This window comes from Aspergillus stella-maris, assembly GCF_047715825.1.
Source record: "Aspergillus stella-maris strain CBS 113639 unplaced genomic scaffold BDV14scaffold_48, whole genome shotgun sequence".
Classification (NCBI taxonomy): Eukaryota; Fungi; Ascomycota; class Eurotiomycetes; order Eurotiales; family Aspergillaceae; genus Aspergillus; species Aspergillus stella-maris.
The window spans coordinates 206,940-234,706 of record NW_027396842.1 but is presented as its reverse complement, the minus strand read 5'-3'; the positions used below and the strand labels follow the sequence as shown (position 1 = coordinate 234,706).

At 50.8% G+C, this 27,767-nt stretch overlaps 13 protein-coding genes across 13 annotated transcripts; 7 read left to right on the top strand and 6 right to left on the bottom strand.

Annotated features, from left to right (window-relative positions):
* Positions 1–796: 796 nt before the first annotated feature.
* BDV14DRAFT_210408 (MFS transporter) lies at positions 797–2,421 on the top strand (the record flags this gene model as incomplete). Its single annotated transcript, XM_073775886.1, has 4 exons — positions 797–951; positions 1,000–2,026; positions 2,095–2,215; positions 2,288–2,421. The coding sequence occupies 4 exons, from the start codon at positions 797–799 to the stop codon at positions 2,419–2,421; spliced, it is 1,437 nt and encodes a 478-aa protein (XP_073625728.1).
* A 440-nt stretch (positions 2,422–2,861) lies between these two features.
* On the top strand, positions 2,862–4,494 carry BDV14DRAFT_99130 (uncharacterized protein). The gene is made up of 2 exons (XM_073777975.1): positions 2,862–4,403; positions 4,455–4,494. Exon 1 carries the CDS (start codon positions 2,891–2,893, stop codon positions 4,400–4,402), a length of 1,512 nt encoding a protein of 503 aa, XP_073625727.1. The 5' UTR covers positions 2,862–2,890; the 3' UTR covers position 4,403; positions 4,455–4,494.
* A 2,060-nt stretch (positions 4,495–6,554) lies between these two features.
* On the bottom strand, positions 6,555–6,810 carry BDV14DRAFT_177889 (uncharacterized protein). Its single transcript, XM_073769507.1, has one exon. The coding sequence runs from the start codon at positions 6,769–6,771 to the stop codon at positions 6,613–6,615; it is 159 nt and encodes a 52-aa protein (XP_073625726.1). The 5' UTR covers positions 6,772–6,810; the 3' UTR covers positions 6,555–6,612.
* A 319-nt stretch (positions 6,811–7,129) lies between these two features.
* Positions 7,130–9,075, bottom strand: BDV14DRAFT_177888 (cytochrome P450). The gene is made up of 6 exons (XM_073769506.1): positions 8,854–9,075; positions 8,716–8,801; positions 7,890–8,654; positions 7,741–7,842; positions 7,562–7,690; positions 7,130–7,507 (listed from the first exon to the last, which is right to left on the bottom strand). The coding sequence occupies exons 1-6, from the start codon at positions 9,059–9,061 to the stop codon at positions 7,310–7,312; spliced, it is 1,488 nt and encodes a 495-aa protein (XP_073625725.1). The 5' UTR covers positions 9,062–9,075; the 3' UTR covers positions 7,130–7,309.
* A 656-nt stretch (positions 9,076–9,731) lies between these two features.
* Positions 9,732–10,974, top strand: BDV14DRAFT_191416 (uncharacterized protein; the record flags this gene model as incomplete). The annotated part of the gene is made up of 3 exons (XM_073771493.1): positions 9,732–9,909; positions 10,031–10,490; positions 10,545–10,974. The coding sequence occupies 3 exons, from the start codon at positions 9,732–9,734 to the stop codon at positions 10,972–10,974; spliced, it is 1,068 nt and encodes a 355-aa protein (XP_073625724.1).
* Positions 10,938–13,597, bottom strand: aguA (alpha-glucuronidase; the record flags this gene model as incomplete). Its single annotated transcript, XM_073775885.1, has 1 exon — positions 10,938–13,597. The coding sequence occupies one exon, from the start codon at positions 13,595–13,597 to the stop codon at positions 11,060–11,062; it is 2,538 nt and encodes an 845-aa protein (XP_073625723.1). The 3' UTR covers positions 10,938–11,059.
* Positions 13,598–14,008: 411 nt separating this feature from the next.
* Positions 14,009–15,351, top strand: BDV14DRAFT_191414 (SGNH/GDSL hydrolase family protein; the record flags this gene model as incomplete). The annotated part of the gene is made up of 3 exons (XM_073771492.1): positions 14,009–14,164; positions 14,212–14,756; positions 14,808–15,351. The coding sequence occupies 3 exons, from the start codon at positions 14,009–14,011 to the stop codon at positions 15,349–15,351; spliced, it is 1,245 nt and encodes a 414-aa protein (XP_073625722.1).
* A 172-nt stretch (positions 15,352–15,523) lies between these two features.
* On the bottom strand, positions 15,524–17,819 carry BDV14DRAFT_210403 (Zn(II)2Cys6 transcription factor; the record flags this gene model as incomplete). The annotated part of the gene is made up of 3 exons (XM_073775884.1): positions 15,524–16,045; positions 16,097–17,669; positions 17,719–17,819. The coding sequence occupies 3 exons, from the start codon at positions 17,817–17,819 to the stop codon at positions 15,524–15,526; spliced, it is 2,196 nt and encodes a 731-aa protein (XP_073625721.1).
* A 216-nt stretch (positions 17,820–18,035) lies between these two features.
* Positions 18,036–19,923, top strand: BDV14DRAFT_202577 (nucleobase cation symporter-1 family protein; the record flags this gene model as incomplete). The annotated part of the gene is made up of 6 exons (XM_073774072.1): positions 18,036–18,117; positions 18,178–18,363; positions 18,414–18,577; positions 18,627–19,242; positions 19,294–19,544; positions 19,597–19,923. 6 exons carry the CDS (start codon positions 18,036–18,038, stop codon positions 19,921–19,923), a joined length of 1,626 nt encoding a protein of 541 aa, XP_073625720.1.
* Positions 19,924–20,118: 195 nt separating this feature from the next.
* BDV14DRAFT_210401 (TauD/TfdA dioxygenase family protein) lies at positions 20,119–21,598 on the bottom strand (the record flags this gene model as incomplete). The annotated part of the gene is made up of 5 exons (XM_073775883.1): positions 20,119–20,288; positions 20,339–20,438; positions 20,486–21,072; positions 21,112–21,185; positions 21,274–21,598. The coding sequence occupies 5 exons, from the start codon at positions 21,596–21,598 to the stop codon at positions 20,211–20,213; spliced, it is 1,164 nt and encodes a 387-aa protein (XP_073625719.1). The 3' UTR covers positions 20,119–20,210.
* A 228-nt stretch (positions 21,599–21,826) lies between these two features.
* Positions 21,827–22,675, top strand: BDV14DRAFT_202574 (alpha/beta fold hydrolase; the record flags this gene model as incomplete). Its single annotated transcript, XM_073774071.1, has 1 exon — positions 21,827–22,675. One exon carries the CDS (start codon positions 21,827–21,829, stop codon positions 22,673–22,675), a length of 849 nt encoding a protein of 282 aa, XP_073625718.1.
* A 421-nt stretch (positions 22,676–23,096) lies between these two features.
* On the top strand, positions 23,097–24,488 carry BDV14DRAFT_202573 (TauD/TfdA dioxygenase family protein; the record flags this gene model as incomplete). The annotated part of the gene is made up of 5 exons (XM_073774070.1): positions 23,097–23,171; positions 23,219–23,261; positions 23,309–23,490; positions 23,545–24,078; positions 24,138–24,488. 5 exons carry the CDS (start codon positions 23,097–23,099, stop codon positions 24,486–24,488), a joined length of 1,185 nt encoding a protein of 394 aa, XP_073625717.1.
* A 459-nt stretch (positions 24,489–24,947) lies between these two features.
* Positions 24,948–27,479, bottom strand: BDV14DRAFT_177880 (cytochrome P450). Its single transcript, XM_073769505.1, has 3 exons — positions 26,649–27,479; positions 26,090–26,580; positions 24,948–26,037 (listed from the first exon to the last, which is right to left on the bottom strand). The coding sequence occupies exons 1-3, from the start codon at positions 26,850–26,852 to the stop codon at positions 25,143–25,145; spliced, it is 1,590 nt and encodes a 529-aa protein (XP_073625716.1). The 5' UTR covers positions 26,853–27,479; the 3' UTR covers positions 24,948–25,142.
* Between the last annotated feature and the right edge of the window lie 288 nt (positions 27,480–27,767).

Below are 27,767 nucleotides of genomic sequence, written 5' to 3'. Positions count from 1 at the left end.
AGGCTACTATCCAACTGGAGGCTTGAATGATGAACACATCCTAGTGTGGATGGAAACGGTACACTAGGCACGAGTTCACATAACAAAAGCATAAAAAGGCTTATTTATAATTCTAGGCAAAAATGTCAAAAGGCACCTGGTCTTAGGTACTGTGGTTGCTCTTCCTAGGGGTGCTGGATGGAGTCGGCGAATTTGGCTGGAATTCGGCGACTGCAGCCCACTTATCCGGGCTTCAACTTTGTTGTGCTCCATATTACGTGTTATTTTATCATTACTCACTTAAGGTCAGAAGCCAATCTTGTTTAATTTGTACAAGACCATGCTTCGCTCTCCTCCCTTGTTAATGATGACAATGCAACTGACAATACCTTACTCGTACTAAATCAGGCTGAACCACTGGAAAGTCGCACTTATTCTTCTACTCCTCTAGGTCCCCTATAATACCGGTTCGACTTTGCAGATGTCACCAAAATGTGCAAGGTGTTGCAAAAGAAATTAACGGAGCGTCCACTGCTATGTAGAGATGAACCAGTCGGATCAGCTTGGAGGAAGGGTTTGTGGTGGAGTTCGCCGAATTAGTGGGACTCCCAACATCAACATTAAACACTTGACTTGGTATCTGACACCTATATGCCTAGTGTAGAGTGAGAATTATCCAGCCTCAACCGGTTCTCCCGAGTTTCATGCCGATTACCCGTCTCATCTCCGTACACTCGCACAAGACCGCAGATATCGCATTAAAGTGCACTCTTTCCCCATTCCCATGAAGCCAACATTGCATCTCGTCAAGGTCACCATGGAACTTTGCAATCAGGAAAACAATGGCTCCAACGAGTTGGAAAATGCCTCACACGAGCTGAAATGGGAGGATGACCCAGCCAATGCGCATAATTGGAGTCTGCGCAAGAAATTATACAACACTGCTGTGCCGTCATTACTATGTCTTCTAATGTGAGTGTGCTCTTGCCAAGGGGGATGTTGCATGCTAAGACGCTACAGATCATTCGCCCTTGCCATTTACTCGCCATCCTATACTCATGTGCAAGCTGCTCTCCATACATCTACAACCAAGTCGCTCCTGCCATTTGCCATGTACGTATACGGACTGGCATTCGGACCCATGATTGCCGCCCCAATAAGTGAGACCTATGGTCGACGCTCTATCTATCTTGTTATGACGCCCCTGGCCACGCTATTCATTCTTGGTGCTGGGTTTTCCCAAAACTTGGCGAGTCTCACAGTGTGTCGTCTCCTGGCAGGCATGTTTATCTCAGCACCGCTGGCTGTCGGTGCAGGAACTATTATGGACATATGGAGTGCACCAGCTACAGGGCGCGGGGTGATGATTCTCATGACAATTGCTTTCCTGGGCCCAGCAATCGGATCCCTGGTTGGAGGATGGGTAGCGGAGTATAAGAGCTGGCGCTGGTCACAGTGGACGACCCTGTTTCTAGGAGCAGGCTGTTGGGTTTTTAGCATGGGCGCACAAGAGTCCTACGCCCGTCCTATCCTCCACCGTCGCGCGCTCAAACAGGGCCAACCGCCTCCGCTTAGTCCAATCGCTAGCGGTTTGGCTGGCGTCCGAGCGATGTTTACGGTGACTTTGGCGCGGCCGGCTTACATGCTCTTGACAGAGACTATTGTCGCCATGTGCTCCCTTTATTCCTCACTTAACTTTTCTGTCTTATTCTGCTTCCTTGCCTGTGTGCCCATTGTATACACTGACGTATACGGCTTCACGCCGGGCGAGTGTGGACTTGTCTTTATCTCATTGGCACTGGGTTGCGCGCTCGGCTGCCTTGGCCTCCTTGCAACAGACCAGTATAGCAGGACACTGTATCAGCGACGCCATCCGCGGGCTACGAGCACTCCCCCGCCAGAACAAGCCCTATGGGCGGCCATGCTGGGCGGCCCGTTCATGCCAGTTGCCTTGTTCTGGTTTGCGTGGGCGTCGACCCGCAATGTCCACTGGATGAGTAGTGTCGTTGCTATCGGGCTTTTCGGCTGCTCGAACATCATGATATTTGTTCGTTGACCCACTATTATCATCCTACTTTTACCTGAGACGAGTTCTACGTGCTTATCAAACAAAAGGTGTCAACGGCCCTCTATCTAACCCGTGTGTATGGGGCACAGTTCGGCGCCTCAGCACTTGCTGCCAATGGCCTGCTGCGGTATGGTATTGGTGGCTCGTTCCCTCTTTTTACTGTTGCCAGTACGTATCTTTCCTTCCTCCATTTTATACGTGGCCTTCGAATTGAAATTGATTATCCTGACTGCGGTCTAGTGTACCATAATCTCGGATACAACTGGGCATCTAGCCTTCTAGGGTTCTTGTCCTTGGCCTTTGCGCCCCTGCCATGGTTGTTCTATCGCTGGGGGGCCAATGTCAGGAACCGAAGTGCCTATATTTCAAAATAGAATGGGCACGATACGATTTGACAATGTTGAGAATAACCAAGCAGGATGCGACACAGTAAAAGAGCCTGAAATGTAGGGAAAATGGAGAAAGTGTTTAACGAATTCACTGCAATGGTTCCGCCATGTCATTTTCAATCATGCGTACACATGTTGTGTATTTCTCTTTGTAAAATATGTGATGTAGACACTTTGAAATCAACCCATTCCTCTGTTTAGCGTATCTAGGTTTCTCCCTAACATCGCCTTATAAGATACGGGGTTGGGTGGGCTGCAGTGTCAGGGATATCAGAGACGGATTAGTCTTTGAGACAAAACAGACTGGTCAAATAGACTTACTTGATGTGGTCTAGCTGAATGGAATAACTGATTTTCCATTCCAGTCTCGTCTGGTATGCTGTGCTGTGGGCCACGCAGCCTGGGCTTCCACCTTGCTCTGAGATGGAGAATCTCCGTCTACTGTCCTCTCGTGATGGATTCCGCTCCTGTGGCCTGTCTGAATTGTCGGGAAAAACACCTCAAATGTGACGGGGTTCGCGGAGGGTGTGGCCGATGCCAATCTTTACATCTGCCATGCCACTTCATCCCCTCTCGCCGCGGCCGGAAGTCTCAACGAGCAGTAGCAGATCGAAGCTGCTCATCACCGAGCTCACCAATGCCCTTGTTTCAATCCACTACTTATCCTCTGGATCTGCAGCAGCCGGGACAGTCCTCCTCGGATTCGGGCCAGGATCGAGACCTGCAGCTCATTTCGCTCTACTATCTCCACTTTCACCAGGCACATCCTTTCCTTCCCCCAATGGAGGTTCTATTACAATCCAATCCTCCCTCCTATCTGTTGGACGTTATCCAGTCCACTAGCTTGCATTATCTGCGGTCTCATATTTTTCACGACAGCACCGGCGACCTCCTCTTCGCAGTGCAGGCGGCCGACGCGAGGGTTGAGAAAGCGCAGGCTCTGCTTCTCCTTGCAATTGTGCAGCATGGCAAACAGCAGCCCCACGAAGCGCAATCCTGCCTCGGTCAGGCCCTTGAATGTGCACTGGAAATAGGGCTGCACCGCCGTGAGGCATCCGATACCCTCAGTGTGGACGCTCCCTTGATGGCCGAGAGTCTCCGTCGCACCTGGTGGGAGATTTTTGTGGTCGACGTACTGCTGGCAGCAGTGCAAGTAGACGGGTACCTGCAATTCAAGATGGTCGAGACCCCCCAAGTCCCTCTTCCTTGCGCCCCAGAAGAGTATCAGCCAGGCTCTATCGTGAGCTCCATCTTGCCGACTCTCGCCGACATGGAACAAAGCAGTATATTTTGCAGTGATATTGAGTTCTCTCCCTACGCCTACCGAATCGAAGCTGCTATAATCCTACGAAAATGCTTGCAAATGGGTGGGACCCATGTCACCAAGGAGACGCTGGATGTACTCAGCGCTGCCATCACCGCTTGGTTCCATCGACTGCCCTCAAGCCGACGCCCCATCCTCCAGCTGAATGGCGCAGTGGACGAAGTTATGATGCAAGCCGTGATGATGATGCATTGCGCGACCATCTACCTGCACTTTCCCCGTTCTTCCCTTCTAGCCTTCCTGCCCACCACCGGTCTTATCATGTGTTCATCTCCGCCCACTCTCATAACAGCCTCTCTTGACCCTCAACTGCACACAGCAAAGGTGGCGGATGGTGCCGTCCAACTGTCTGGGCTGGCGACTTTGTCGGCTTCAGTTGTCAATCACACTCCATTCTTTGCCTGCACGCTTGTGCTGAGCTCCATCATCCAGGTAGCGCTTCTGCTCGCGGACAGTCTATCACCCCCCCATGCCAGACAGCAGTATCTTGCGCTGAACTTGGGGGTACTCAAGTCCATGGGGGAGACGTGGCCCATTGCTGCGAGCGCAATGCAGCAAATTCGCCAGGCAGTGATTGAGGTAAGCACAGCCGTCGCGTGCGACACCAACTCGTTGCTAGACAATTTTATCATTGGTGCCTAAGGTTAGTACTACTAAGAAGACTAGGTAGGGCTTGCTAGGCTAACGTGAATAGCTTGATAGGACATGGGCTAGACTGTTAAACTCGCATCAATTCAATGACTTCCCCCACGCTGGTAAAATCGTAGACTAGAATCAGTTGCTACCTTTTTGAGATAGCAGGACACAGCCCATCTCGCCAGCTGAAATCCATGAACGAGATGGACTTTCAGAAGGAGTTCTGAAATTTGGTGAGGTTGTATTCCTCCAAGCATACGCTAGAAACTACCGAAAAGCTAAAGAATGCACAATCTTTTGTTCAAATGCTGCTGGGTTGAATGGCTCTGACTTGTCGCTGAAGTCCTACTCTTATAACTGCATGAACTCCACGGGTCAACCCTATGAGATACCACAGTCGGCATCATCAAGGTCTTGACAGGAGCTCTTGCCCGCGGAATCCGTTTCTCTCGATCGTCCCCCCAATTGCGCGTCATTCGAAACGGCACTCGTGGTGCTGAATTACGACATTTGTGAATGGACGAGTCCATCACTGAAAAGCGCCACAAGCATTTGTTCCCTATCACCAAAGTCGTCCATCAGCTATGGGTCACCGCGACACGAGTCATTGTTTGTAGTTTTAGATGGACCTCTTCCTAGTATTGTTGGCGATGGCGGTTGCCGTGTGCTTCACTCGGGCGGCTGTCAAACACAGACATCACGAGGCGGTTTATCGACTCGAACGGAGGATGAAAAGTCGTGATCATTCAAGCTCCTTCTGAGTCTTGGGCCATTGCTGTTATAAGGAAGTCTGTTTATGCTCCTGAGGCTCCGAAGGATTCAGGTGGCGTTGACCCGGTAACTGTGCGACTTTGGTCTCCTTTGTCAACTGTTGATTTGTAAAAGGCAAAATAAGTGTTTGGTGTCTCGTTAAATATGTGGTTTCGAAGATGGAGGGTTCTCTGTGATCTCCACTACGAACCATACCTCTACCCCCATTGTCCTTGACCCCAAAATATATATTTCCATCCCCTCCCCTCAACAAAATTATAGGAAATTCTACATAGGTGGAATTCCCGGGCCTGTCTTCTCTCCCAGTGTGCAAGAATCCAGGAACAGGATATGATATGGAAAGGTTGCAGGCGAAGATGTCAACAGGCACATGGTTTCAGGTACTGTGAGGTTGCCCGAGATTCAGGATCACGAACTCGAGTGTAAACACAAACCACGCCAAGGAACAGGGCATTGCTTGGCGATAGACTCGCTAAACTCTTGTTAGTGTTACATTGGACAGAGTTGTCTGCTTGTAAGCTCCCCACCCTGCTGCATCCTGGCAAACGCGATGATCGATTCCCTTGATCATCTCCTCACAAAAGCACAGTAGGCGTAGAGAAGGAGGCCCGTCAGCAATTTGATTTCACTAAAATCAACTACTTGAATTGAGTGATTCTCGTCTTTTTGTTTCGGTCCAAATATGGAGACGCCCTGTTCATTTGCGCCAGGACAAATCCCATCGTTTGTCTTTGCTCCCGCTCCCTTCCAATTGTGATAGGATCTTGTTACGAGAGGTCTTCATGGGTCGTTCAGCGTTCCTAGGCCAGGAGACTTTGGAGTTTTAGTCTAGTGGTAACGCAAACAGGTCTTGAGGTTGCCTATCATGTCCAAGGCGCGAGGCTGAAGGATCACTGGCGGACCACGAGTTTTCCAGGACAAACACCTGGTTGGACGTGAGTTGCTCTGCCAAGGACACCAAGCGCAGCACTCAACCATACAAGGAAGTCATTGAGATTACTATATGTAGGCCAAGCTTATCACTGCCCCCGTGTACAGTGCACTGCCCTGATTGTGCTAACCAATTTGATGATATCCCTACACGTTAATCTCTTCTGCGGCTCTGGCCCGAGCTAGACGGGATTTTCACTGTCAGTGTCGGGCTAATATAAGAGAGATATCCCCGGAGCCTGAACCCCTGGCTCGCGGAATTCTTTGGGCGTCCTGAGAGCCTGCCGCGCTGCTCGTTGGCCTCCCTCACCCAACATGGCTCTCATCTCCATGCCCGTCACTCTCTTGATTATTTTGTTCTTCTTCGCTCCCCTATGCCTGGCACGAGACTGTTTTTTGATGGACGGCGCAAATGTTACAGATGCTTTTTACCCCTGCAAGTCCGATCTCAGTCCAACCGAGCACTCTGCCTGCTGTGCCCGCGCTGAGGATACCTGTTTATCCAGCGGCCTCTGTCAGTCAGCAGGCGGCTTCTTCTTCGAGAGCGGCTGTACCGACCCAACGTGGGGATCTGACGAGTGTCCCAATCTATGTCCAGATAATCGAGGTGGCTGGCAAGGATCAGCAACTGGGCCCTGGGAGCCTGGTGACATTGTGCCTAGCTGGCAAGTCATGGTCTGCGCCCCGAATGTGACATGCTGTCGAGTATCTCCTACGGATCCAAGCTGCTGCGGCGATGGGCAATACGAGACCACATTCGAGGTCGGAAAACCAGTTGTACCTACGACAATAGTGACGGACACGCAGGGAGGCAACATAACCTGTCCTCCTACAAACGCTCCTGAGTGTGACAACACCAGCTCGGACAACGAAGGAGATGCGGCGGCTGCGACAAATGATACAACAGATGGAGAATGCAAGGAAACAACAATTGGCGCGGCGATAGGAGCATCACTGGGTGCTGCCTTGATTGCGATGGTGGGTGTTGTCTGGTTTCTTCTGATGCAGCGCAAGAAACTTGTTAAGACGATTGGCGCCTACGAAGCTGCCCAGGGCATCACTTACGGTCCCAGAAAGTCCACCTCTACACCAGTTATAACCTCGATGTACTCGGCTCCGATCGCTGAGATGGACACCACAAGATAATAGAAACTGGCTTCTTGTATATACTTCTGTAGCATAATACATATTAAGTGGTTGATGGCCGGTGGTCTACCTCTGTCCCTCCGGTCTTGGAGATATATAACACGGCCAGTCATAAGGCACCGCGGTGAAGTACGCCATGTAGCTCCATGGCTTACTGGTGTCTTGCTGGCGGAAATCGTAGTCTCGGACCAGTGTAGCAATGACTTTCGACAGCTCGATCGTAGCCAGGTTTCTCCCGGGGCAGGAGTTATAACCAGCTCCAAACTACAGTAGAATGAGTACGGCATTGGTATGACTTATGCAGTCCTGAATACGCACCGGCATGAAATATTTCTCAATAGATTTTGCTTCTTCTCCAAGCCATCGATCCGGGTTGAATTTATCGGCGTCCCGACCAAAGAAGTCTTTGCAATAGTGAATCACCCATGGATTCACACTCAACTTTGTCTATGACAGTCAGTAAATGTCTCCAAAAACCCGGCACTTCTGCTACGTACTCCTTCTGGGAAATAGTTGTCGCCGATTCTGAGCCCGCCCTTTGGTGCCACTCGTGCAAGGCCAAACGGGACAGGGCCAAAGATACGCAACGATTCTTTGATCTATACATACGTTAGCTCTCATCACTTTGATTTTGAGTGTCGCATACACAAGCTTGTAGATATTCCATATTTTGTGCGTGGGCGAAGGAGACGACCGGGTCGTTGCATCTTCCTTGTGCCCTCTCCGCATCAATTTCACTCCGCAGCTTCTCCAGATACCGCGGTTTTCGAAGCATGTGGTATACAAATGACTGCAAGGTGCCGCTGACTGTATCTGCGCCCGCGCCCACTGTTCCCGTTGCCGTTGCTTGCAGGTCGGTCATTGTCATGCGCTCGGGGTGCTCTTGCAATGTCTTCTTCCAATGTTCAATCATGTCATTCCGCGGATTTGGGTTCGATTGCCTGCGCTGAAGCGCTGCCATAGTCGTGTCAAACAGGTGGTTGTTGGGCATGAGGTTGAACTTTGTCAATAGGGGGTTGCCCAAGGTCAAATTATGCAGCCACTGGAAGTATCCTGCTGCTGCAATATATGCATTGAGACTGCGGGAATTTGCTATCGAGCCGCCCAGGTCTTTCCCATTCTCCAGAAACCCAAAGCTCTCTGAGAAGACGACTTCGCCGACGATATCAAAAGCAAGAAAGTTGAACCAGTGGTCGAGGTTGATCAACTCCTGCTTCGCGGCAAACTGGTCGAATCTTTTCAGCATCAAATTAATCATAGCATCCATATGCTCCTCCGACTTGATGAGATTTGACAGAGTATACGCGGATGCGACATTCTTCGCTCGTTCGACTCGTCGCTTCGGGTCAGTCTCGGACATGGGCGTCTGGAACTCCTGGTGAGGGAGGGCGAGTACTCTATACCATGGCGCCTGTCGTACTGCAAGTCAGAATTATACCGGTTGGTTGAATTCGATGCTGTCCTGAGCGTACCTTTGGAATTGAATTCAACAAGACGGTGCGAATGGCATCTGGATGGCAAACACTCACTTCGTCGTGAGCGATACGTACAAACGGGCCTGTAAACAATTATGAGCCATTTAATGCAGGTAGCAAGGTCAGCGCACTGACCGTGCTTTCGATGCTCGTCAATACTTTGAACATTGATGTCTCCGGCAAAGATGCGAGCGATATGCCATGCGCGCGTGAAGGAGGCAAAGAAGGGACCGGGGATGTTACTGATGGGAGACTGGTATCTGCGCCAAAATAAAAGCAATATAATGTAGTTGATTACACAGAGTGAGACTGTCCAGGCGTCCAGAGTAACTATCGCACCCATGATGAGACTTGCGGTTTACACTCTGGCACTGCAGTTGGTTTTTGAGCAGTGGCAAGCTCATATGGACTGGAAACGGCCTTCAAAAGTACCTTGATCTTCGACTTCAGCGAGTGATGAGACACGCATTAGCACTCGAAGCGAAGCTGCTAAGCCTTAGCTGCATGCCAGTCGCGGTTGGTTTGGCTTGGGCTGGACACCGTCGATGCGCCACCCAGCCTAGTCGGATGTTCCACATGAATTTGCCAGGTAACATCGTTTCCCATGGCCACTTCATTACAGGACACGGCTGTTGAAGACTGGTTCTACCATAACCTTTAACTGTTCAGGTACAAGCTGATCCGTGACACTGGAGTCAACCGCCTGCCACAACCAACTTCAGTCTTCAACCCTCAAAAAGAAACACTATAAATATGCGTCACTAGGCGTGTTTCAAGAGGCCCTTGGCAGCTGCGGCAACACGGACCAGGATCGAGATCCCAGTCTCAATATTTTAACTCTTCCATCTCATTTGCAAGTGACAATAGAAAACTACCCACAGTCTTATCTTGACAAGGTACCAGCGCCCCTATACCAGCTTAGACAAATGATGTCTCTTGCGATGTCGACTCAAGATGTCTTCCAAATCCCCAACCTGCCTCCTTCTACACTATCAAACTCTGATGCAGCCACAATGGTCGTACTTCCCGTGGTAAACAACGCTCAAAAGTCAATATTAGGCGTCTCTGCTGTCTTTATCGTTCTACCATGTGTTGCTGTGGCATTGCGAGTCTACGGGCGCCGCCTCAAGGGTGTTCCATTAGACATGAGTGACTATCTGATTATGGGTGGTCTGGTAAGGTCTCTCCTCGGTCTCCTGGTGATTTGACAAGCTAATACATGGTAAGGCTAATGTGGTCGCATTTGCATCGGTGGACATTTCTTGTATGTACAAACTGTTTAGTGTGCATAACGAGCTGACAGGATATATAGGCGTGCTGAACTGCGGCGTTGGCTACCACATGATCGAGGTCATCCAGGAGCATGGGACAGGCCCGGTCATTTTATTTATGAAGGAGCTCGTCGCTATTCAGATCCTCTGGGCTGTGGGAAACTCCTGCGTCAAGCTGTCGCTTGTCTCCTTCTACTGCCGTGTCTTCTCGTTCCCGTACTTTATTCTCATGGCAAAGGCGACAGCAACATTTATAATACTCTGGGCCCTTGCTGTGATACTTGGCGGATTTCTTCTCTGTCAGCCATTTGCCTACACTTGGGACCAAAGTATCCCAGGTGGCCATTGTGGGAATCAAGTGGTCTCTTACCAAATCACCGGGGCGCTCAATCTAGTCACTGACCTCATGGTGCTGACGATGCCGATGCCCTATCTCTGGAAGCTGGAAATGCGCATATCGCAAAAGCTGCCATTGATTGCGGTGTTCGCCATTGGTCTTTTGTAAGTCGCGAGAATTGCCGGCAAATAGTCATTGCATCTGACAAGTGCTGCTAGTGTCTGCGTTGCAACAATTATGCGTCTCGTCTCTCTCTCCCTGCTCGACTTCAACGACCTGACTTTCAACATCACCGATGCCTTGATCTGGGGCACTATTGAACCAGCACTCGGAGTGACGCTCGCCTGCATTCCATTTATGAAACCCGTCTTCCCTTTCACCCGCTCTATGGCCCGATATACAACCTACAGCTCCACAGACAGCAGTAGCGCCAGAGACCCCGGGCGGAAGATCTTCCAGCATCCTCGTGATCCATACCCTATACATACGGTGGTCAGTGCAATGGGGATGGAGACAACTACTTGCGGTTCGAGCCCGTCCCCGAGTGTGGATGGCCGGTCAGATCAAGATACCTTAGTGTCTAGGGCCTTCTCGGAGCGTGAGAAGGGACTGTCAATTATCGTCCAGAGAGAGTTCCAGATGAGTTAGGTCATGGCTACTTCTCGCTTCTTTCACAAGTCCTGTTGATAGTATGTACACGTTCCTGGGCCTATTTACATAACAGCCCACCGAATCAATCGACGACATTCATCGGCAGAATAGAGACATAGTCGACAGGAGCAGGCTCCTTTCCGTCCGGTGTTCCAACAATACGTAGAATGCTTCCCTCCTTAACATGGACATCTCTAAACGTAATTCTGGCCGCCGTCTGTCCATCGATATAAGGTGACGGTGCCCGTCCAATAGTATATTCAAGATCGCCTTTCCAATCCCCCACCATGTCATCATCGAGGAATAATTTCCATGTCGAGTTTCCTATGGCTTGGTCATAGTAGTTGACTGCAATGTTGTATGTGCCTGTTTCCACTCCGAGCCGCGCCCAGGCAGTCCCCTCGGTCGCATTGTCCGATGTCACGATGCAGTGAGATCCGCTCGCTGCTTCAAACGGACTGACAAGGTAGGGCTCATACTCTTCTAGCTCCATATTCTCGGCCTCGATCCGGTAAGGGTGGTTGCCAACGCGACCGGCCTCATCAGGGATACTGGACTTGTTGAAGTAGAATGTATTAATTGAGTCACGCCAAACGAGTGAGTGCCCGGCCTGGTAGACGAGACGAAACAGCACATGCTCATATCTCTCCGGGTCAATCTTGTCTTTAAGACTCTCCCAAAGCGATACAAACGTCTGCGCCACAGCACTCCCTCTGTAGTGCGCATCGTAAAAATGCTGAATCACCGTCTTGCCACTCTTGAGGACGTGAGTATAGGGTACGTGGTGAAACCATAGCAGCAGATTGTCAGGGGTTGTTTCGATATTTTCGTACATTTTATAAACCTCCTCGGGGTACTGGCCTGCGTTTTCAGTGCCATTCCACACAGTACGATCCATTCCAATACTGTCTGCATCAGCGCGTGTCCACTGACCCCAGGGATTGCCATCTTGGGATCCTGGATTGGGTCCGTAATGACCGAGGAGAATGTCAGTCAGGGTCTGAATACCCAAATTTCCCGAATAATCCTCATATGCCGGCCACGACTGCATGGACATCTTGGTCACTACGTCAATGACCTCTTGATCATGACTAAAGGTCATTCTGATCCAGTCCTGGAGCATTTCCACCGAGTTCGCAGACGGATCCCAGGCGAGTTTTCCATAGGCATAAAGATTCGTCATTGCTAGATGACTCCCCAACCACGTCGAGTTGAGACCGACGTTGACAACGCCGGCAGACCCTCCAAGGGTATTGCTAAATCGTTTTCCACTGATGATTTGGCTGACAGCTGATGCTTCACTGTTAACGCGAAGGTCAAAGTCTAGCACTTCCTTCCACATCGGTGCAAGATAGACCAAGTGACACTGCTGCCCTAGATACTCTTGAGTTACCTGGAGCTCAATGGCACTGGCTGTAGTCTGCAGATGAGCAAAGAGTGGCGAGACTGGTTCTCTGACCTGAAAGTCGATGGGACCGTTCTTGATCTGGACGACAACATTGTCCTCAAACGCGGTATCAAGTCCGTTGAAGAACTCGACAGCTGCATTCGCACGGTCGGCCTTCCAGTCCAGTGTCTCGTTGAGATTCTCATGATCGTAGACAAAGGCGCGGAACATGATAATACCACCATGGGGCTGTAGAGCATGAGCAAATAGGTTTGCTCCATCGGCCAGGGTGCGGTTGTAGGTCAGGGGCCCTTGCTGTCCTTCGGAGTTGGCTTTGACCAGGTATCCAGCCATGTCGGGGATTCTTTTGTACAGACGATCGGTAGCATCTTGCCACCATTGAATCACATCCTCGTCCAAGGGGTCAAACGTATCCAAGTCGCCGAGCAATTCTGGCGAGGCAAAGTTCAATGACAGACCGAGCTGGATTCCATACGGTCGAAACTCATTCGCAATCTTAGCCAGACCGTCCATGTTCTCTTCTGTCATGATTGTCTCGTTCGCATTGACGTTGTTGACAACGACTGCATTTAGACCGATAGACGCCAGTAGACGAGCATACTGGCCAGCGCGAGTGAGGTCGTCGCGGACTTTGCCATCCCAGAAAAATATCGAGTCGCCGCCATAACCCCTCTCAACGCTTCCATGGGTGCCTCCGTCCTGCAGATTATCCCACTGATTCACCCATCTAATCGGAGCGTGCGGGTTCGATGCAAAGGAAGTGCTCGGTATGTCGCCCTGGGCCAGTCGTTCGAGATAGTGGAAGGCTCCGTACAGTACTCCACGCTCATTCTGCCCCAGGATCAGAACATCGCTGCCTAATATTCCAATGTAATACCCGTCGTCGATCAACTCTGGCAGATCACTAAGACACCCGCATTCTTTGGTGTACGCGCTTATTGTTCCGATTGTTATTGTTGGGTCGTCATCGTGGGTTCTGGCGGAAGCAACATTGATAGACTTGCTGTACATGCCATTGATACCATCTACTATCTCGCGGGCGGCAGTAAACACCGGGAGCCCTTCAGTTGCGTTTAATGGAACGACGAGCGAGGGTATATTTTCGTGGTAGGAGCTGGCTTCTGGAACTGGCGCATACCGTAGCCAGCCAGCCAGGCCATCCTCTGCGGTTGTGAGGCCGAAGGAAGCGAACAAAAGCAGGGCAATTCGCATTTTTGAAGGTCAGTCGGTTCTATGCTCAATCTCCAACACCGCCGCCTCGGTCATGGGGCCTTTGGGCTTAAATGACATGGAGACAGTGCGCAGACGCCAAGTAATGGGTCCATTGTATCCCAATGAAGGCAGAGTCTGTGGATTCTTTTCGGACTGGAGGACAAATTGTCCCGGCTATATTCATCCAAACCCACTTGCGTCATGTCTTTCGTGCGGGGTGAGTTGCAAGTTGGAGATTATCCCTCTGATTTAGCCTGAAATAACGGTTATTGTTCGTATGCCAGTCTGGGGTAATATCCACGGCGATCATCAAAAGAGCGCGGGGAAGTGCTCCGTGTTGCATATATGATTTTTAAAGGGCACCAAAATGGCCCATACTGCCGCTCACAAGAGTGGTGAGCAGCCGTCAGAATGAGATTCTTTACTCGGTTTGTTTGTTGTGTGTCTGTGCTAGCAGCAGCAACTGGTGCAGTTATCAGAAAGCCGGATCATGACAAGCACTGGGTAGCGACATGGACTGCGATGCCCCAAGAAGTTGAGAGCTCTAACCTTCCTCCACAGCCTTTTGTAAGTACTGCTCCAAGATAGAATACGGACATTGCTGAAGGAAGTAGGGTGGACTGGACGCAGAGTATCAGTTTCAAAATGCCACTCTGCGACAGACCGTCCGAGTGTCTATTGGAGGTGACCGTTTCCGTATACAACTTTCTAATCTCTTTGGCAAAACGGAGTTGCACATAACCGCAGCATCTGTTGCTTTGCCGGTAGACGGAGGTGCAGGAATTGGGGAAGTAGATACCTCGACGATCCAACATCTCACGTTCGGCGGCGAAGCCAGTACAATTATTATGCCCGACGCAACTCGCTACACCGATCTAATTCATTTTCCTCTGAAGCCTCTCACAAATGTTGCAATCACGCTTTACACCAGGGATGGACAGGCAGGGGTTAATATCACCGGTCACCCAGGCAGCCGGACGACATCTTGGGTGACAGCAGGAAACAAAGTCGATTCTCCTTCAGTCGCGGGGGGAAATACTACGCATTGGTACTTCATCAGTGCCGTGGATACACTAGCCCCAAGAGACACTGTCGGCCTGGTGATACTCGGTGACAGTATCACAGACGGACGGGGTAGTGATGATAACCAGAACAACCGGTAAGCAGGTTCCCCAATCCTGAGTATATTCATTCTTTCTAACATACCCAGATGGCCTGATTTTCTTGCAGAACGGCTTCAAAAGAGTCATTCGACTAGAATCGCCGTCAACAATGAAGCAGCTGGAGGAAATGCTGTGCTTCAAGGCGGACTCGGTCCCCCTTTGCTTCAACGATATCATCGCGATGCCCTTGGTCAGAATGGCGTCAAATACGTTATGATCTTTGAGGGTGTCAACGATATTGGCGTATCGAATCCGGACAATGCGACCCAGGCAAAACTCTTCAACGACTTGATAAAGGCTTATACTCGAATCATTGCGGACTGTAAAGACGCTGGTTTGGTCACCATTGGAGCGACAATCACACCGTTCGGCGGTAGCCAATATGCAGACCCAATGCGCGAAAAAACAAGATTGCGAGTGAATGATTGGATTTCTAATTATAGTCCCTTTGATCACACTGTTGATTTTTCCGCGTTCATTGGGGTCGGAGACACCTTGAGGCCAGAGTTTGACTCGGGCGATCAATTGCATCCAAACGTCGCGGCATACAGGGAAATGGCTGAGCGAATTGACTTAGGAATATTTCATTGAAGCTTGGTTATACATGAGTTCTGTGTCTTTGGGGATAGGTCGCTCGAATATTGTCACTTGTTTTGGGTTCCAGCAGAATATATTCCAGCTGCCCCAAGGCGATCACTCAAAAATGTCACAACAAGAGAATTCAGGCAGTCTTCATTGTCTAATCTAAACATATGCAATGCGATCACCCATTCCTTTGACTGCGGCTCTGCGCAAGAAACAGGATCTCTTCCAAGGGATCTGGTACATCGAAGCGTGACTGTGGTCCCAAGAGATCGCCGAGAGTCTCATGCACGTCTAGTCGATAGTCTTGACCCACTGATTCAGTTGTCATATCTGGAAAGTTAGGAGCAAATCCGTTATGTGTTGCCTCGTTTCCTCGCTCTCCTGCGTAAGGGGAATGGATGTGGTTGTTGACAGTGGCCTCGCGGTCGTAGGCAGCCTGGACCAGCTTGCGAACATCAGACGCATATCGTTGTTCGTCTGGCCACATAGGCTGTTCCTGGATCGCTTCATGAGATTTTTGCGGCAAACCTCTACTTTGCTCTACGCGGCACAAAAGTCGTAGAATTGTCACTCCTCGTTTGGCAATCATGCTGGTCTCCCCGCGCAACAATATTGCGAGAGTGTCCTGGATGAGCTCTCGATGGCTTTGATTTTCTGCATCCGACGGTGGGCGGAATAAAATATCTAAGCAGAGAATTATCTGTTCACAAATTGTAAGCGAACGTAGAGCAATAAGGATAAGAGGGCATACACTGGCGGCCACAGAGAAGGCGTGATATATCCACAACGTAGGCCCTTCCTCCTCCGAAACCCTTTTGCACTCTCGGATAATGGTTTTGGAAGCGGCAATGCAAGTTCTTCGTGTAAATGCAAAAGCTGGATTTGTGAAGCTCGGCCAGAGAAACTTGCGGTGGATCATAATGATTTTATGGGCAGAGCTAATGGTCAAGCAGTGCCTTGCCCAAGGGACATAGCAGGGCCAAGAGGGATCTATCGGAGTATCCCTGAGCCATAAAGGCACATGCTTACTGGCAAGAGCCCTCATCTGAGTGTCGTATTTCAGGACGTGCTCGTACTTGGTGTAGAGGGTGTTTGATTGCACCAAGTCGTCCTGCAACTGGGGCATCAAACGCGCCACATCATACAACAGCCGGTGATAGCCTATGCTCGTGGGGACTTCCTCTGCTAGAAATGACATTGTATCATCTCTACAGTTTATTGGCTTGTCTGTAGTGAAGTCCAGAAGGTGGATCAGGTAGCTCTCGGAAAATGCGATCGAGAACCAGTCCTGGATGCACAGCTCTGTCCATAGACGTCGACCGGTCTCTCTTTGAATAGCCATGTCGGGTTTATCATCAGCCGCGGACCCAAGCATATGTAGTCCCAGGCTCTGGGCGATTCGTACAGCTGTCGCGAGCATCACCGAGTGGCTATTGGAGTGGCCCAGCATATGGGCGCTTATTGTCATGGTCGCAATGCATTCAACAGCGTAGATCGAGTGGTTTGAGGTGTAGTCTGCTCGATTCAAACACACTAAAGCTGCTTTGAACCATCGTTGCGCTATTGTACAGCGTTCTTGGTTGCGAAATCCCCAGGAGTATGCGACAGCAGGAGGAGCACAAGTGATACTCCCTGCTAGGATCGCAAAGAGCAGCGCAACCCACTGCAGGTTGACACCGGCTCTATCAAGATGTCCGCCATGACGATGAACAAAAATATTCAATTCGTTCTGGAAGACGAGGGAATGGAATGAGGCATGGTACCATAAAAGACAGTCGCAATGATACCTCACAATCTGCTGTGTAGTGCGCGGTTCAGGAAGGAGCAATTGGACAATCGCAAGCGACGAGGAGTCTTCTGACAGCCGCAAATGTGAGCTTTCCTCGTGATTGAGGCCATCATCAAATGCAACATCTCCTGGACACTGTGCGGGTGCAGTATCTGAGGTCCCAAAGGACTGTCCTTTTCGTCGGCCCCAGGCCAGAAACTCCAGTATAGTCGCAGCATCTTCCACCTCTGTGGCGTCGGTACAAGATCGAGTACTACGAGAAGAGGCATTTGCCAGCGAGGACTGTCCTGGGTCTGAACTGCCACGAGCGCTTAGCAGCGCTGGCGATGGTGATTGAAAGAGAGAGGCGGTGTCATTGTTGTTATTTGGCGTTGAGGGTTTCCCTTCTCTGGCTGCCTTCAGAGTCGCCTGCAGCTCCTGGATGCGACCGCTAATATCCCTCTCGAAAGCAGGGTCGTTGGTCTTATTCTCATCCGACGCCAATGTTGGGGGTCCTGTTGTTGGGGTTACAGGAAGGCGATAACAGGCAGCGCCTCTATTCGCCGTCAGAAGGAAGGCCTCAGCAATGCAAGGGATGATCCTACCTCCTCGTGCAGTTCCGACAAGGGACAACCTTATCACACTTGATCTTTTTGCGCGTACACTCGGCACAGGCCAGTCGTTTTCTTTGGATTGACGACCTCATTCTCACGGAATGCGGGGGTAAGACTCAGCTATCAGAGATCGGGCGAGGATTGGAGAGTATATCTCTGCTGGTTATCAAGTCGGCCGGAGGATCGGCCGGTGCAGATAACAGGGATCAGGAGGAACAGATAGACTCCAAAACGCAAAGATAGAGGGGTAGCCAGTTAAGAGTAGCACAAGACGTGCACGCTGACATCCAACCTCTCATTGCCTCAAGATGCGCTTTCTTCGTCGTCGGTATTGGGCTCTGCCTAAGCAGTCCAGCAGTATTGCCCCAGAGCATGTGTGGAGTAATGCTGGTATGTTCTCTAACTCCATAATATCCACGTTGAAGTCCTGTAGCTAAGATACTCCCAAAGACCAAGATCCTGTCCCACCGGAGAAATGGACCTGGACAGGCTGGACCTTCACGCAGTACTGGCTATCGGATCTAGTCACCATCTCAACCTGGTCCGCTGCAAGCTCAGCTTTTGCTTCTGGGCTGTCGGCGACAGATACCATCCTGCTGACTCTTGTAGCGGCGTTGTGCAATGCTGTCCCTACCGGTAGGCTCCTGTCGTACATCAGTTGTGACTCAGATGCTGATTACTTGCAGTGCTTAACGGCGCAGTCGGCGCGGACTTGCACATCCCATTTCCAGTTGCTATCCGGGCGAGTTATGGTACCTACTTTGGGTATTTTTGTGTTGCCTCTCGCGCAATTCTGGCCATGTTCTGGTTTGGCGTACAGAGTTCGTATGGGGGAAGATGCGTGACTCCGGTAAGACTGATATCCCCATTTTCTGTCAAATGCCCTAACAAATTACGAGATTATTGCTGCCATCTGGCCCAGCTATACGAATCTTCCGAACCATCTTCCAGCTTCTGCAGCAATCACGACACAGGGGATGATCTCGTACCTTATCTATCACGTCGTTCAAACTCCGTTTTTGTTCATCCCAACGCATCGCCTCCAATACATGTTCATCTTCAAGTCAGCCCTTGTCCCTCCAATGGCCCTGGCAATGGTCATTTGGATCAGCGTCAAGGCTGGTGGGGGTAGCGACCTGTTCAGCAAGCCAGCTACTGTTCATGGCTCCGAGCGAGCATGGCTATGGCTCACAAACATGACTTCCATCACCGGTGGATTCTCAACACTGGCAGTTAATATCTCCGATTTCTCTCGCTTCAGCAAGAAACCAGGAGGCCCTGTATGGCAACTTCCGATGATCCCATTCTTCAAAGTCATCACCGGCCTCTTCGGTATAATTGCTGCGAGCGCCTCTCAGAACGTATACGGGGCTGTGCTCTGGAGTCCACTAGATATTATTGACCAGTGGCAAGGATCTCCAGGCGGACGAGCAGCTGCCTTCTTCTGCTCTGTTCTTTGGCTGCTGGCGACAATCTGCAACAATATCTCGGCAAACTCCATATCATTCTCCAATGGTACAGTGCCCACTATCCCTATACTTTATTTCTCGCTAATACTGTTCTTAGACTTGACAACGATGTTCCCCAAATGGATCAATATCAAACGCGGCGTGGTCATCTGTTTCCTACTCGGTGGATGGGCGCTTTGTCCATGGATCATCATCAAAAACGGCACAACTTTTCTCAGCTTCATGGGGGCCTACGCCATCTTCATGGCTCCTATAGCTGGTATCCTCTTCTGTGACTACTGGATCATCAAGCGACGCAAGTACGATGTGCCAGCGCTGTATGACCCGCGTGGTATCTACTACTATCAGGTACGTCCTCCACTCTTGTCTTTTACTGTACTATGTTGCTAACAACAACTAGCTTGGAACCAACTGGCGAGCCCTCATCTGCAACTTGGTCGTCATTGTCCCCTTGCTCCCCGGCCTGGCTAATGCTGTGACGCCAAATAATGTCTCCGTCAACACCGGTCTCCAGCATCTTTATTCGATAAACTATCTCTACGGGTTCTGTCTGTCGGCAACTCTGTATTTTGCCCTCAACCACTTCTGGCCCGATCGACAGACTCTTATTCCTGCTGTTGTTCCGGGTGTTATTGTTGACCATTTGAGTGGTAGTAACTCCGATAATGAGGCTTCGGTCGTTGAGCAGGCGGTTGTTCCGGATAAGTTGCGTTCGAAGGATGTCTAGCGCTTGCCTGGGATAGTCTATGCGAGTAATTCCGTACGATCTATTAGTTTGTTATAGGAGGACATGTTGTTTTCAATCCTACCGTCCGAGTTCTGGTATTTTTGCTACCAGTGGACTACATCTTTCAATTCCCTTTCGGTTCTTTCTCCCATTATCTATGTAATCATCTCGGACCTTGGAGGCAGAGTCTTGAAGCATGTGTTTACATTCAATGTCCTAATTATCAGTCTACTACTAGAAGCCGATAAGTTTGTGAGTATACTTTCTCCTACATACAAAAGATATATCTAGCCAGATGGATGATCCGAGGCCGCAATGTTACACTGATGCATCGTCCGAGGGCCATACGACTCTGGAAATTCGGTCTATTGTCGGGATTAGTATTAATCAAGACATTAAAAAGACAAGAACATACAATACTGTGCCATAAAGCTCGGTTGTACCAGAGAATCACATCTTGCTCCTGGTGAGGGTGAGCGTAGATGTTCTCCGGCGACAGAACAGGGCTCATAATTCTGATATTCGATTAGCATCAGCCACTCGAAATGAAAGATGTACTTACTTGTGCATAAAGGCCCTAACCTCCTTCAAATCGGTAATAACAGTTTCCTCGCCGTTGGGTCCATCTTTCAGATATAGTTTGAATGCACCCTGACCATGCACCTGAAGAGACTTCTCGCCCGTGACGGGGTTTGTCCACACCATGGGATAGATGCAGATCTTGTCCTCGCTCCATTCTGGCAGTTCATTGAGTGGTACTTCCTTTCCCTCCGTCTCCAGGGTGTGACCGAGCTGTGAGCTGCGGGCAGTCGACATCCACTTGAAGGCATGAGGTGCGTACTCAATTCGGCTGTTGAGGACAATCTTCTTGGTCTCGTCGTCAAGCAGTTCCAGAGCCCTTGATCCTGCGACCATCGCGGTCGCTCCAGGAGCAATGTCCATCGTCCGACCGGTACCATCACCCCAGTGAACAGTCACATCAGGACCTTTGGGTGTTTGAACAGCAAGGAGACACCCGACCCTTGGAGGAGGGATATTGTACAGCGCTCCATCCCAGTGCCACTGGTAGAAGCGACTAGCACCCTTGTCCCGCTCTTCTTGCGGAAGATGAGGAGGGATATGGAAGTTGACATGATCAATTCCTTTAACCTTGAAGCCGAGAGGAAAGTCGAAGTGGTTCTTAGGCACCTCGCCCCTTCCCAAGATGTGTACTTGAGGTTGCGCATTGATGGCTGGTCGGTTGGGGAGACCGTAGATGGTCACTCCGTTCTCAGACAGCAGCACTGGGTCGGCGCCGTGCGCGAATCCTCCTGTCTTTTCGTCTGGATCGAAACTAATGCATTGTCAGACACTGCGAGCTTTCACTGGATGAGGTATCATACCAAGAGGTCAGACGGTACTGCTGCTGTGGCGTCAACATCTCCGGCTGCTCTTTGAAAACAAGCAGCTTATGCCTGTGCAGGGCATCGGAAATAAGGTCGAAATCAGCAGAGGTAAAATTGTTCAGGTCGGCTCCATAGACCTCTGCTCCAAAGTCTGCTTTGCTCCCCTCTGCGTGCTGAATTGGTACAATCCTGCCATTGCTTGTGGTGGACTCGGGAGGGGTGTATACCTCTCGCACTGTGAGGATCTTGGGCGGTTCGGCCAACGTCTCAGTTGCTGAGGCAAACACCATTGTAAAGGTTGTTGTTCTCTTCGTTATCTGCACCTGGGCAACCCATTTTATCCTTGTGAAAGATAGTTCTACTTTGCAGCTGTCGGTCGGCCGACTGTGATAGAGCCTTCCGATCGATAGGGGATTGACTCCTGATCGGCCGAGGTCTCTTTAACTCTTGATAAAGGTTTTTGCTTTATTTGAGAGTAGTCTGATTGACCAGAAGCATCAAGGCAAATAACAATCGCAATGGCTGTCATGTCTTGCTATCACGAAACGGCGAATGGGACCAAGACCCATTACACCACGGTCGGAAATCCTGAAGGGACCTTGATTGTCCTTATCCACGGCCTTGGAGGGTCGACAGAGACATTCACACCGTTAGTCCCTCATCTTCAACCGGAAATCTATAGAATTGTGTGCGTTGACCTCGAGGGCTTCGGCAAGACCTTCCTATCCTCCCCCGACACCGTCCCCAGCATCACCCGCTATGTCGACGACCTGGAATCTCTCATGGCATCTCTACCGGGTGCTAAAGAAGCGCCGATGACGATAATCCTGATCGGCCACAGTCTTGGGGGAATTATCGCAACCCAGTACGCAGCCCGTCATCCAGAGAACATCCACGGTCTTGCACTCCTTGGAAGCGGCAGATCAATCGCCAACATCCCAGCAGCCCGCGAGAGAATGCTCGGTATGGCCGCAAAAGTCCGAGCAGAAGGAATCACTGCAGCCGCGGAAATGGCTGCTGCTTCCAACTTCCCATCGACTGTCGAAGTGCCGTTGAATATGCGCGATACAGTTCGCGCATCTGTCATGAAAAGCGACCCGGAAGGATATGCAAGGGCCTGTGAGGCTATTGCTGGCCTGAACCATATTGATCCTGATTACAGTCTCATTACTGCGCCCACTTTGCTCCTTGCTGGCAGTGGAGATGTGATATCTCCGCCGGAGAGGTCATATGGAATCAAGGGGTTGATTGGGGATAACGCTTGGGTGAATGTTCTTGAGGGAGTTGGGCATCAGTTTATTTTGCAGGATTTGGAAGGCTGTGTTCGTGCTTTGGATGAGCTTTTTGATAAGTTCAAAAAGGCTTGAGGTTGTATCATCAGCAATTCATCTCTATAACCGACTTGTTCTCCCAATATTCTTTCCCAGACCATGACGCTCGTAGACATTTCTCACAAATCGTACTCTATTGATCATCCTCTTTGCATCGGGACTGTAAGAATAAGCTGGTATCGATACGCAGCTTGGTCGTTAACTTCGGCCGACGCCTCGGCCGGGGATGCTGATCGGAGGTCGGGGTTGAGGTTGGAGAAGCTGCAGCATACTCCTCAATCGGTGGCTTCAGCATCGATCAGACATGATAAGCTGCGGTCGGAAGCGGCCGATCTTGTGTTATGCAGAGTGGCAGTTGACAGTTAAATGGTCATTCACTTGCCTTTGCCGCGCGGTCTTGCAGGTCCTCACTCAAGAGAACAACATACCCGCTATTCGTACCTCGTTCAATAGCATCATGGCTTTGGGTATAGAAGAGACTTCAAAGTTCAAGGCGACTCCCCTCGAGCGCCAGTCAGGTGAGAAGTACAACGTATGTCTTCATCATAACATTTTCTGGTCGCAGCTGAGATGCCATAGTTCGGAGCGGCGGTGACAGGAATCGATCTAAACGATATATCTCGTACGTACTGTACCCGAGTACTTCGTGTCTTAACTGACAGGTACTAGACGAGGATGTTGATCGCCTCAAGGCTGCCATCTGGCGTCATAAGGTCGTCCTAGTCAAAGGACAATCCAACCTCGATCCAAAGAAGCAGTGGGATTTAGTAAAGAGACTAGATCCCAATGCCACCGATGGCCACAGTCATGGCAATCTTGCTCATATCAAAGCAAAGGGAGGGATTCTTGCGGTAGGTGCAGCATCGGTGCCTCTGCAACCCATCCATAGCTGACAATGGAAACAGCAAGGGCGAGATGTAGTCGGTATTCCGGGCGCTGAGAACGTGCGTCTCATTGGCAAAGGCTTCCAAGGTGATGATCACTTTGGCGTCAAGAACCAGACCATCGAACGCGGTCTCAGCAATGACTTCCACGCGATACCTCCCCTTTTAGAAGACTTTGAGAAAGGCATCACAAGATTTCACCGATGGCATCTTGATGCACCCTTGTACGGCAAGGATCCAGCATGGTTCACCACTCTGCGATGTGTGAAACTTCCCCAAGGACCTGAGCTTACCGTCGAATGGGCTGATGGCTCAGGATACACCATGAAGACGCCTCCAGGGCGCACAGCTTTCTTCAGTACGTCACAACTATACAGCCTGTTGTCACCCGAGGAGCAAGCACTCGCAAGCCACAGCTGGGTCGAATATGCACCATACCCATACAAGTGGATCGAGCGATGCAAGGGAAACAGCAACGGCCTCGGCCTTGCAGAAGGTGGCGAGCGTCTGACCATGGAGGAACTTGGAGAATACGACGCGGCATCAGTGAAGACGGTATAATCTCCCTCGTATACCTCATATCATTGTCCGCATGACTGACCACGCCATCATAGTACCCAATGGTCTGGGTTAACCCCCTGACCGGCGAGCGAGCGTTCCACGTCCACGGCATCTGCGCTCGGAAACTGTACCTGCGCAGCTCTCCCGACGAGGAGCCCCGCGTTGTAGATGACATCTCCGAGATCCGTAAATTCGTCCTCGGCATCCAGCACCGCATCCTGAAACCGGAGTACATCCTCCTCGCCCCCGTGGAGGAGGGGGACGTTATGATTTGGGACAACTACGGCCTGTTCCATTCGGCCGTGGACTACCCCGTTAGTCTGGGGCCACGATCAATGCATCAGGCGAATATCGGAGGGAGCATTGGGCCGCGGGGTCCCGTTCCCATCGGTATCACTGCGTAGGATGGCGCGGCTCATGATCCTCGTGGGGTGGGACAGGGCGTTGGACGTGGTCATGTGTATCTCGGCTCATTATTTTGCGACCTGAATCTATTCGATGTCTCAGTTGATCTTCAGTTTCGTACAGTGTATGGCTAGCGTGTCGAGCTGGGTATGCGTGACAATTCACCTTGCAGCCGCCACGGGACGATCTGTGGGGAGATCGAAGATCGCAAAACGCCATGTGGCGAAACATTCTGGAAAGTGTCAATCGACATGTCACGAGACGGTCACGAGACGGTCATCAGCGAGAAACAAGAGATTGTATCGAAATTGCGGTCAAAAACATCATTGGGTATAGTACGGGGAGGGTATATCACGGCTCGGCTGGAGGGAGAGTAAGAATAGAAGCCGTTGAGTCTCCACATTCACCGTTGAGTTTCATAAGACCGAGGATTATTGTATTGAAAGTAATACAAGTAAAGCGTTTCAGATGTGTTCCATTGGGTATGAGCAGTGGAGCAGCTGCTGCCATTATGACGTCTATATACGTATGAGTGAGAGAGGTATGAGATATGCAAGGTCGCTGTAAAACACAACCAAATAGATACAACGAATGTGGAAAAATAACGGAACGCTCGAGATGGCCACCGAATTGAACAAATAATTACAGGAAAATCAGTGCGACAGCACAGCCGGGTCCTTTCGTCGTCGGACGGTCAGTTTCGTCGTCAGGGGCGGTAGTTGGAAGCGCCCCCATCTGTGGATCTTTGGCCTGATGGCAAAAGGTTTGATTTCGTAGTTGAGAAGCATCTCAGCGATGAGCACCTTAAAGATGTGAGCGAAGAGCCAGCGGCCAGGACATTGGCGGCGTCCGTGGCCAAAGACAACGTATGATTCACTCGTGGCAGTCAAGGAGTTCTCGCGGCGCTGGGCAGAGGTGGCGTCGGGGTTATAGAAGCGGTAGGGATTGTATTCGTCGGGATTAGGGTAGAGGTCGCTGTCGCGATGGACGGCGTATTGGGGTATTCCGATCTTGGTGCCGTAAGGAAGGAAGAGACCGTTAGGGAGTGTAGCGCCGTCTGGAGCGACGACCATTCGTGTGGGTGAAAGAGCGTTGATGCCGTTGAAGCGAAGGCTTTCCTTGATCGCGCTGTCTAGCAGTGTTGCTTGTTCGATTTCGACGGCTGTCCATTTACCAGAGGAGCCGGCCGCGATGTTCTTGACCTCCTCTTGAAGCATCTCAATGAGACCTTCTTCGTTGTTGTAGCTGAGGATGTCGAGCAGTGCGCTGGTGGCCGAGATGCCGCTGGTGTGGACGCCGGGGAAGTTGATCATGAAGATGCGATATGCCAGCCACATTGTCTCGACCTCTACGGGCCATTTGCTCTTGAGACCCGCGTTGATGAGCATGTCTAGGAGGCTTCCCTTTGTCTTGAGTTCTTCTTCGAGGGCGGCGGGATCGGTTGTTTCGCGCTGCTCCTTGATCTTGGCTTCGATGAGAGGCTTCATGCGGGTGTGGAAGACTTGTTCTTGCCATCTGTTGACGAGTCCAACGACGGGGCCAATGACACTGGAAAGTTGATTAGCGAGGATATAGCAGTCAGAGGAATAGCGGGACATACGGGCGAAGAAAGGCAGGGAAAGCCTTGATGACATTGGCACCGAAGACAATAGCATTGGAACAATTCGTCATGGCATTGAGCAGGCTTGTATCCTTGCTCTGACCGGGTCCGATAGCAAGGACATTTATCATGCGCGCAGCCGTCTTTTCCATGAATGAGTATAGAGAAACGTCCACCCAGTTCTCCTCATCTTCACCCCAGATATCCGAGAGGCAGGAGCGCGCCTCATCCGCGAGAGCGTCTGCAATGGCATCGGACTTGAGGGTCTCGGTGAGGTCTTTGCTGACGAGCTTGACAAAGTAGTCGTACTTCTCGGCGAAGGCGAGGGGCCAGCTGGTGTACTTGAGCTGGAAGAAATCGAGGATATGTGCCTTGAAGCTGTACTCGTTCTCCTTGGCAAAGAGGACTAAGTTCGAGTGTTCTTTGGGCAGGACAACCTCATCGCCTTCATTGACACTGGGCATCACAAAGGGTTCCTGGTTCTTGGAGTACTATACAATGCGCATTAGCTTCGATGGGAAAGAGCACTGACGGCAACCTTGGGAGGCAAAGCACATACCTTCTCATACCCTTCTTGGATAAAGCTAATGGGATTGACGCCGATGAAGCGCTCGGCCGCACGGCGCAGGAAGTTCTGCTTCTTGAGGACCCATGGTATATCCTTGGGTACGGGCGAAGTCTCAAAGAGCTTGACAACAATGCAGACAAAGGCGCACAGGAAGCCCGTGGCAGAAAGGAGCGAAACGTCAAAGTCCAGCAGCATGGCGGCTGTCAATCGTCCCAAAGAGGAACGGGCGACTGAAACGGAAGAATGAATCGATAGAAGATCTCTGAACGACGTCGATCCTGTGGAGGATCATCGCCAGTCGGGGCCGTGCTGGGCTCAAATACTCGGAGTAGGCTTCATGATCCAAGCCAGAGACAAGCAAGATTCTTTGTTTCCTCAAGAGACCTATAATTAAACGAGAGTATTATGGAGCAGCCATGACAATGCCGGTTGGAAGCGAGCAAGACGGTGTCAGGGAAGAGTGGGAGTGGGCGAGATAGGCCCCTGGTCGATTCGCCAGGCCCAGGTCAAATTCCGAAAGCCTAGAGGGGGGATACGCAGTTCAGGCCAATCGGGAGCACAGGCATATAATCGCAGCTGACTCGGGCAGAGCAGGTAATTAAAGAGACGCAGTAATACGATGGAAGCCTCGGAGACGCCACGTTCCATGGCTCGGTAGCAGGGGAACTGCGAAGGCGTTGGGCTTGGAAGTTGGACCTGGGACTGGGACTGGGCGTGGGACTTGGGAGGAGAACCGGAGGAACTCTGGGACAAGCTTGGGTAGCTAAAGATGAGATGGTCCGATGAGTCCGATGGTCTAGAGGTCTGCATGTCGCGTGGGGATTAAACGCACGCGCGCGGTGCTGCAATTGGAATCCTTTGGGGCCGAAGAAAGCGCATTGTTGGCGAACTACGTGCAGGGGAGACAGATCATTGCCGTTTGAGAAGCAAAAACTCGGTGAATTTTCTGAAACCAGTTTAGGGGGGCATTCCCAGCGTCTGGGTAGGTGGACCTTAGGGTTAAATAGTCTGCAGCCCCGACTGGCTGGGCAGCAGCCACTACAGAGACTACTACACACTACTGGCCACGCGGTTCCGAGCTGCGAACTGCAAACTGCGTGTAAGCGATCG

What these genes read in the sequence shown, in the direction of transcription:
- BDV14DRAFT_99130 (XM_073777975.1), top strand. Translation starts at nt 2,891, where the DNA reads ATGGATTCCGCTCCTGTGGCCTGTCTGAATTGTCGGGAAAAACACCTC.
- BDV14DRAFT_177889 (XM_073769507.1), bottom strand. Translation starts at nt 6,771, where the DNA reads ATGACTTGCCAGCTAGGCACAATGTCACCAGGCTCCCAGGGCCCAGTT.
- BDV14DRAFT_177888 (XM_073769506.1), bottom strand. Translation starts at nt 9,061, where the DNA reads ATGGGTGCGATAGTTACTCTGGACGCCTGGACAGTCTCACTCTGTGTA. An exon ending in TGACGAGCATCGAAAGCACG is followed by an intron (nt 8,802 to 8,853) that starts GTCAGTGCGCTG and finishes AATTGTTTACAG; the next exon opens with GCCCGTTTGTACGTATCGCT. An exon ending in ACAACTATTTCCCAGAAGGA is followed by an intron (nt 7,691 to 7,740) that starts GTACGTAGCAGA and finishes TGACTGTCATAG; the next exon opens with ACAAAGTTGAGTGTGAATCC.
- BDV14DRAFT_177880 (XM_073769505.1), bottom strand. Translation starts at nt 26,852, where the DNA reads ATGCTGCTGGACTTTGACGTTTCGCTCCTTTCTGCCACGGGCTTCCTG. An exon ending in TCCAAGAAGGGTATGAGAAG is followed by an intron (nt 26,581 to 26,648) that starts GTATGTGCTTTG and finishes CGCATTGTATAG; the next exon opens with TACTCCAAGAACCAGGAACC. An exon ending in TTCCCTGCCTTTCTTCGCCC is followed by an intron (nt 26,038 to 26,089) that starts GTATGTCCCGCT and finishes TCAACTTTCCAG; the next exon opens with TGTCATTGGCCCCGTCGTTG.